At 53.8% G+C, this 7,497-nt stretch overlaps 1 protein-coding gene across 1 annotated transcript; it reads right to left on the reverse strand.

Moving 5' to 3' along the window:
* Positions 1-213: 213 nt before the first annotated feature.
* On the reverse strand, positions 214-6,748 carry Cdx2 (caudal type homeobox 2). The gene is made up of 3 exons (XM_087902617.1): positions 5,907-6,748; positions 2,577-2,722; positions 214-1,400 (listed from the first exon to the last, which is right to left on the reverse strand). Exons 1-3 carry the CDS (start codon positions 6,442-6,444, stop codon positions 1,152-1,154), a joined length of 933 nt encoding a protein of 310 aa, XP_087758743.1. The 5' UTR covers positions 6,445-6,748; the 3' UTR covers positions 214-1,151.
* Between the last annotated feature and the right edge of the window lie 749 nt (positions 6,749-7,497).

Consider the following 7,497-nt stretch of genomic DNA (forward strand, 5'->3'; position numbering starts at 1 on the left):
CGCGGGGCTCAGAACCTGCTCCTGCTCCTTCGGGCTTCTGAAGCTTAGGGGTAAGAGGCTTCCCAGACATCAACCTCCCCTACCTTCTTCCTTAACCACCTTCACCCCCCCTCCCCTCCGCACCACTTTTAGCGTGCAATCGGAGATGTTTCCTGGGGGTGTGAGAGTGAGAATAATTTCAGTCAAAATCCAAAGAAGATAAATCTCAAGGTCTGAAATCTGGAAAGTTCGTTTATCTTTTTAGAAAATAAAAGTCGACCGTGTTCGGATACCCCCACTTCCCTTCACCACACATCACTTCTCTACCCATGACTTTTTTGAAAGGCTGACTTAGTTTGTTACACAGATCAAGGACTCTAACCGCAGCAACACCTCTGTGCTTCACCAGCCAGAGACGAGGGAAAGGACAGGAAGTCCAGGTTGGCTCTGGCATTTACAACACAGACATACATTCAGCTCCGGCAGCTCTGGTGACAGGCTTTCCAAACAAGCCCTTGTCGGCAGGGGCCTGGAGTTGGCTAACCACCCCCCTCCTTTCACCTCAGTCCCTGAGCCCACCAACCCCTTCCTGGTCTGTAGAGGGAGCAGAAAGCCCAGACCACCTGGGGGTTCTGCAGACTTTGGTTTGTCCAGTCTTCTCAGGCAGCTGCCTCTGGCTCAAGCAGTTTGAACTGTCCCTGGCCCTGAGGCAGGACGGCCAGCTGGTTCTCAGAAAGCCATCGGCAGGAAACAGCCATCTTGGTTCAGGTATTGCTCATTCCCCAGCCTCACTCCTTCCTCAGCTCCAGTCAGAAACGCAGTCCAATATTGTTGGCAAAGAGTTGGGGCAGAAGAGGCTGAAGGCTTGGTTGGTGCCTGTAGCCAGTCCTGGCAGGGAGCATGGACGAAGCCCCAGGAGTCACTTCCTCTGTCATCGCTGACAGGAAGAGTCAGAATGGAAAAGAGTGGAAAAAAAAAAACAAAAAAACACTGAACCATATATTCCCCTGAGGCCCGCAATCCCACTTGTCCTAACTTCTGTCCCCATTCTTCATCTGTAGGTATTATTTGTGGGTAGGAAGAGAGAGGTCTCTGGAGGATTCTGGCAGCGTCCACGCTCCTCACGGCTCAGCCTGGAATTGCTCTGCCGCCGCTACAGACCATGGGAGGAGTCACTGGGTGACAGTGGGGTTTAACACCCCTCCAGCTGGCCCCAGAACCCCAGGGACAGAACCAGGCACTGAGCCTTGCAGGGAAGACACAGGACTCAAGGGCTCGGGCACGCTCCTCAGTGCACCTGGCTGAGGCTGCGAGGGCTGTGGCGGAGGTGGGGCCGGCGGCTGCTGTTGCTGCTGCTGTTGCAGTTTCTTCTTGTTGATTTTCCTTTCCTTGGCTCTGCGGTTCTGAAACCAAATTTTAACCTAGAAATGGCAAGGTAGAAGAAATGAAAAGAGAAGCAGCAGCATTCCAAGGTCATCCTTGCCTGAGAAAAAGTCTCTGGCTCTTCCAGAAGTTTCCAATCACTACCCCCCACACCCCTCCACCCCACTGAGCTTTAGCGCAACGTTGAAGCATTCGTTCCCAGACTCAATTCAGCCTGATGAGAAGAGGCAATCCCATGCCTTGCCAGCCCCCCCCCCCCAGTGGCTTTTGGAATCTCAGAACCAAGGAACAGAAACTAGGCAGAAAGGTCCTTCCCCATGCAGATGGGCGGCCAGCTCCAGTGTGCTTCACGGGCATCCTTTGGCCCTCAGTGCAATGGAACTGCACTGGTCTTCAATTTGGTGCCCGCAAGCAGATTTCCTGTAAAATTTCCTGACTGAATTTGTACTGTTTTTTTCTTCTCCTTTTCCCTATACTATAGAAAGTGTTTGTGTGCCAAGCGATACCTCTTTCGTTTTTTTTTAAAGAAACAAGTTTTTATGTTTAATTATGTATATGCACATACACAGAGTGAGATTACCCACAGAAGCCAGAGGCACTGGATGACCCCTGCATCTGAAGTTACAGGCCACTGTGATGGGTGCTGATATGGGTGCTGGAAACAGAACTCAATCCTCTGAAAGAACATTAATGTACTCTTAAATGCTGAGCCATCCCTCCAGCCCCTGCCTCTTTAATGTAGACTGGGCCTTCATTTTTCTTTTTTCTTTCCCCTAGTGCTGAGATAAAGAGAACATATGCTGATACAGTATTGTCAATGTTCTTAATGCTGTGACCCTTTAATACAGTTCTCCATGTTGTGGTGACTCCAGCCACAAAATTATTGTGTTGCTATTTTGTAACTGTAATTTTCTTACTGTTATGAATTATAATGTAAATATTTCTGGCCCCACAAGTTGAAAACCACTGTCCTAGTAAATCTTGATTGACCCAAGTGGAGTTCTATGCTTCAGTAGCATCTTGATTTTTCTTGCAGTTCTCAGATCCCTCAAAATGAAAAGCAATTCAGAAAAATCAGAGAAGACAACTGGTAATTTAAGGATTCCCAAAATGAAACTGCTCTCTTCCTTTCAGGAAGGAAAGGGTGGATGGACCACCTTCCAGCGTCCCGACCCCATGCAGTAATAGCCAGACCCTGGGAAGGCAATTCCCACCTGCCTCTCCGAGAGCCCCAGTGTGGCTGCCAGCTCAGCTTTCCGCCTGATGGTGATGTATCGACTGTAGTGAAACTCCTTCTCCAGCTCCAGCCGCTGATGGTCTGTGTACACCACTCGGTATTTGTCTTTCGTCCTGGTTTTCACTGTGGAGGAAGGAGAAGCTTTGGCTAAGAACTACAATCCATCAGTCATAGGTAATGACAAACCTCCCTAACCCAGGAGCCATTTCTCTTCCTTTACTGTTGTTGGGGGGGGAGCAGGTGTGACCGTCTACTACCAAGGCTGACCATATCCACCACAGGATCCTGGGGAGGAGAAGGGTGTGAGCCTCGGGGCACAACTAACTTCTCACACAGCTCCCTCCTACCCATAATCCAAATATAGACTATTTAGGACCAGAAGAAAGGGAGGTGGGGGGAGTGGCCAGAGTCCTCAGGTATATAATATCCATTTTCAGGTTTACTAGAAATGACAGCCACCTTTAAAACACCTGGGACTGTGGTGTCAGGGTAAGCTGTTGGTTTCCCTTTTGTCTCAATACAGTGAAAAGATGGGCGCAGGAACTGGCAGCTTCCTGGAAGCCACCAGAATCATATTCTAAATACAGTAACTAACTCCTGCTCTGGAATTCTGAGCTGGGCTCCACAGCGTCAGAAGGACAATCCCTCCTGCTGAGAACACTTCATTCCTGCCCAACCAGGTTTGGCCAGGGCAACTTTTCTTTTTTAATTCCCCATTTATTCCATGCGACAGCTATCCTGACCAGTGACCTATGATCATTGGATTGAGTCAACATATTAAATCTTGGATTGATTGTTTTACTGAAGGGCCTTGACAAATAGCGCGGGATTGCTGCATCAGTCTGGAGCCTGTCTATTCACCCGGTCTGTCGGGGTTGCTTTTCGACAGAACGCTGGCCAGGAACTGTTGTTCCACGTCTCAAGTTGGAGAGGTCTCACAGCAAAGCAGGTTTTAGCGCCCAGTGCCGAGTCGAACAAGGAGATCTAAGGGGTAGGAGTTGCCTAGAGGTGTTTAAGGCCCCGCAGGCTGACTTTGTTCAGGTAAAAACCTTTGCAAACCACAACAAAAGCGCCCTGGGAGGATACAGGAGGGATCAGAGAGCTCCCCCAGCCTCTGAAAGGGGAACACAGTCGCAAACAATGCAGGACAAGGCGATCTTATCAAAGAAAAGCCCTTTCAATGCCTTAATAACAACCGCATTCTGTTTGAATTACCACTACTGAGCAAATGGCGGCCTCAGCTTTCATCCCCTTCCCCGCCAGGCGCATTAACATAAACACAGCCCCGCAGGCGCATTTGAATGGGCACTGCGGCCTCGACCCCGCGCCTGCTTTGGAAGAAAAGGGATCCAGCACATCCTGAACGCGTTCACACCAGCTACTGCCTGAAACCCACTCTCGAGTGCCCCACTCCACAGAAGACGACGGAACCAGATCCGGGTGCGCAGCCCGAACTGCACACACAACACTGGGAATCCTGAAGGAAACCATCAGAGCTGGCGTAGGACAGTTCCCCCAGAGGTTCTCGCCTTAGGATGGATGCTGCCCGTTCAGCACCACGCGCGCGGGCCGAGGAACGCAATGATAAGGACTCAGCGCTCTGAGGTCCGCTCCCTCAAGGGTCTGGGAGGCTGCCCCGCACCCCCTGGGAACCAAGCAGGGGGGCTGGAAGAGGGGAGGGATGAGAAGGAGTTGTCAGAATTCATTATTGACTGCGAAAGTCACCACCCTCTTTCCGGGCCCTAAAAGAAGACAATGGCTGGGCTGAAAAGGTGTACATCAAAGCTGGCCGGGCGGCGTACACGCCTCTGCCTCTTGACAGATGACGCTCTGCAGAGGAGTCGGGCTCCGGCGCTGCGGGCCACAGCCTCCCCACATTAACATCACAAGGGCGCCCGGCGCCGACAGCGGCCTTGCCACCTCGGCGCGGGACTTCACAGCGGCCTCTCATCTGCTGACCCCGCGACCAGGGCTTCTGAGGTTATCCGCCCCCTCCCAGGACCCCAGTCTCGGACCACCCACCCCCTGCACGCTAAAGGTCTTTCGTTGGTCTAAGACCCCTGCCCGAGAGCCCCCGCCCATTGTGTCCTTCAGGCAGGCTGGTGCAGGGAAGGTTTGGGGGTAGCTCAGGTCTAGGAATAAATCCTCTTGGAAATGACCAAGCCAAAGCCCACTCACTGGAGGCTAATCTGTAGCTTTCTGTCCGACAACATTGCCCACCAGGCCTCATGGGGTGAGCTCAGTGACGCAGAAGAGCCAGAGACAGGCCCCCAAGTGCCGCTCTGATTTATACGGCTGTAATTGGCTATAAACCTCCGTAAAGTGGCCATAACCTGCATGTGGCCTGGCTGTACCGACTACATGCAAACCGAGAGAAGCAGAAATTCAAAGAGCTGAAAAAGGTCCCACGGAACAAAAAGGGGACTCCAATACCGTTCCTCTGTCACACTGTTCTCACTTCCTTCCCACCCACACACATAGGGACATCATCAGAAAAGGCAAAACCGAGGCCAGTGAGTCCCACAGTTCGGCAAATCTGGGGTCTTTAGTAATTATCTCCCGAGTCTGGAATACACAGAACACGCAGATACACGAGATCCTTGAAGGTTAGGTTAGAGAAAAATGGCCCACATCTGAAGAAGCTGGGTCCGTTCAGGGATTCCTCTCCCTGCTTCTTCCTCTCTGTGATGACGAGAGGACTTCCGTGGGAGACTTTGCTTAGCAGAAGGAAGGGTCAGGGATCCTGGAACTCCCCCTTTTCCTTAAGGTCCTGGGGCCAGCACCTTCCTTCTCTCCAGCGGCGCACAGCAGCCTCCGATCTCTGCTCCAGCAGCGCTGACCCCTTGAGTTGGCTCTAATGGTCAAACTGGTCCTGGTTCAGTGCCCACACGCCCTGGCAATTACCCCTTTAGGGGGTACCTCAGATGGAGGAAGAAGAGTGGGTAGCTAAGTGTTGTAGGCACGGTGAGGGGATCCAAGGCCAGGCCCCCCTCTTTCGGTTGGGAGGTGTGTAAGGAATGCCGGCGGCAGGCGGAGAGCTTACGACATTGTCGGGAGCTTCCGAAGGTATCCCGATGTTGCCAACGAGGAACTGTTAGAGAGAGGAAACCTTTCCTCGGCCCTAACAAACGTGTGCGAAGCACAAAATATGCACTTCTCGGACCGCAATCAGCAAAAGCCCCCCAACCAGGGGTCCATCCCAGTATTTTTCCCCTTGCCCCTCCTCCTCTACTGGCGAGAACCTCGCAGACTGCCGGCGACAGTCCCGGTGTGCCCGGGACCTGGGACGCGCCCCAGCACCGCTTACCTTGGCTTCCCAGGGACGGCTGCGCGGGCTTCCGCATCCACTCGCACAGGTTTCGCCGCTGGCCGCTGGGCGACAGCTGCTCGGCGGCGGCAGTGGCTGCCGGCCCCGGAGGGCCGGGGTTGAGTGTCTGCAGCAAGCCGGAGGCGCAAGACGGCGCGGCAGCCGGATGGTGCGGGTGGTGATGCGGGTGATGGTGAGCGTGGTAGTCGGCGGGGCTGCTGTAGCCCATAGCGGCGGCCGGGGAGCCCCCGTTGAGGCCGTGGGCTACAGCGTTGGCCGCAGCAGCGCCCCCAGGCGCATAGCCGTTCCAGTCCTCGCGGAGAGGGGCGCCGTATGCGGTGGGCCAGGATGGCCCTGGCGACTGAGCGCTGTCCAAATTCGCCGCGGCAGCAGCCGCGGCCGCCACGTGGTAACCACCGTAGTCCGGGTACTGCGGGGGGCTGACAAAGTTCTGCGGTGCCAGGTTGAGGCCGCCGGAGTGGCGCACGGAGCTGGGGTACATGCTCACGTCCTTGTCTAGGAGGTAGCTCACGTACATGGTGGCGAGGGACCCAGAGCAGACCTCACCATGCTGCCTGGGGACGAATCCTGGAGGCTGCCAGAGGCGCGGGGCACAGAGGGCTAGGGACGAGGGGGCGCGGGGAGCTGCGGGTGGCTGGCTGCACCTCAGCCCACGGTGCTCCGCTGGCTCCTAGCGGCGCTCCTGCCTCCGGGGCAGTCCCTCCCTCTGTCCTGCCTCCTCCCTCTTTTCCTTCTTTCCTCCACCTCCTTGCCACTAGGCTGCGGAGGCGGGGGAAGACCCGCCACCACAGGTTGGCTCGCGGAGTCCCAGGCCAGCGGCCTTACGTGATTAACGAATGTTTACAAGACTCTATTAGTAATGACACAGACACCAATGGCTGGAGACGTCGAGTCGCAGCGCACGGCGCTCACAAACCCCCAGAAACACGATTTGCATTTTAAAAGAAAAGGGGGGGGGAGCTCTTGAGGGCAGCGACCAGATCACAGCTAAATATTCAATCCTTTATTGTTAAAGAGCTTCCTCCTTCCAACCTGGTGCACTTTAACCTCCAATCACAGGTTCAAAGAATGAAATCAAGGGACTTGCAAAAAGTCTTGGCAGGGGGGGCGGGGGGGGGAGAGAAAGGGAGAGAGAGAGAAAGGGAGAGAGGGAGAGAGAGAGAGAGAGAGAGAGAGAGAGAGAGAGAGAGAGAGAGATCTTGGTTGGAATCTGGGTTTAGAGACAGGAGCAGTCTTGTTCATGCATTCGCAGGGAGGAGGCCGTCAAGAAATTCTTGTTCCCAAAGAGAAAAAAGAGGCCAGAAGAAGCCATTGCTTTGAGGACATTTCTGACCAACCGAGGAGGTGACTTGTAGATCTAAGACCAGGATCATTGTTTCCCGCTCCCAGAATCAGAATGAAACTGACAGACATCCCAAACAACCGTCAGCACTACTTTTATTTCCTTGCCAAAGATAAAAGATGGTTCTCGCTCCAGGCTGCGCCCTCGAATTCGTCTTGCACTGAGGATCTGAGTTCAGTTAAAGCAATTTATTTAAAAACTATTACTTTAGAGAACTGAACACCTCTA

The sequence above is a fragment of the Myodes glareolus genome, chromosome 2 (genome assembly GCF_982192425.1).
Source record: "Myodes glareolus chromosome 2, mMyoGla1.1, whole genome shotgun sequence".
Taxonomy (NCBI): domain Eukaryota; kingdom Metazoa; phylum Chordata; class Mammalia; order Rodentia; family Cricetidae; genus Myodes; species Myodes glareolus.

Coding starts and splice junctions, on each gene's coding strand:
- Cdx2 (XM_087902617.1), bottom strand. CDS start 6,444: ATGTACGTGAGCTACCTCCTAGACAAGGACGTGAGCATGTACCCCAGC. Junction 2,723..5,906: donor GCCGTCCCTGGGAAGCCAAG/GTAAGCGGTGCT, acceptor CTTCCTCCACAG/TGAAAACCAGGACGAAAGAC. Junction 1,401..2,576: donor TGGGGCTCTCGGAGAGGCAG/GTGGGAATTGCC, acceptor TGCCATTTCTAG/GTTAAAATTTGGTTTCAGAA.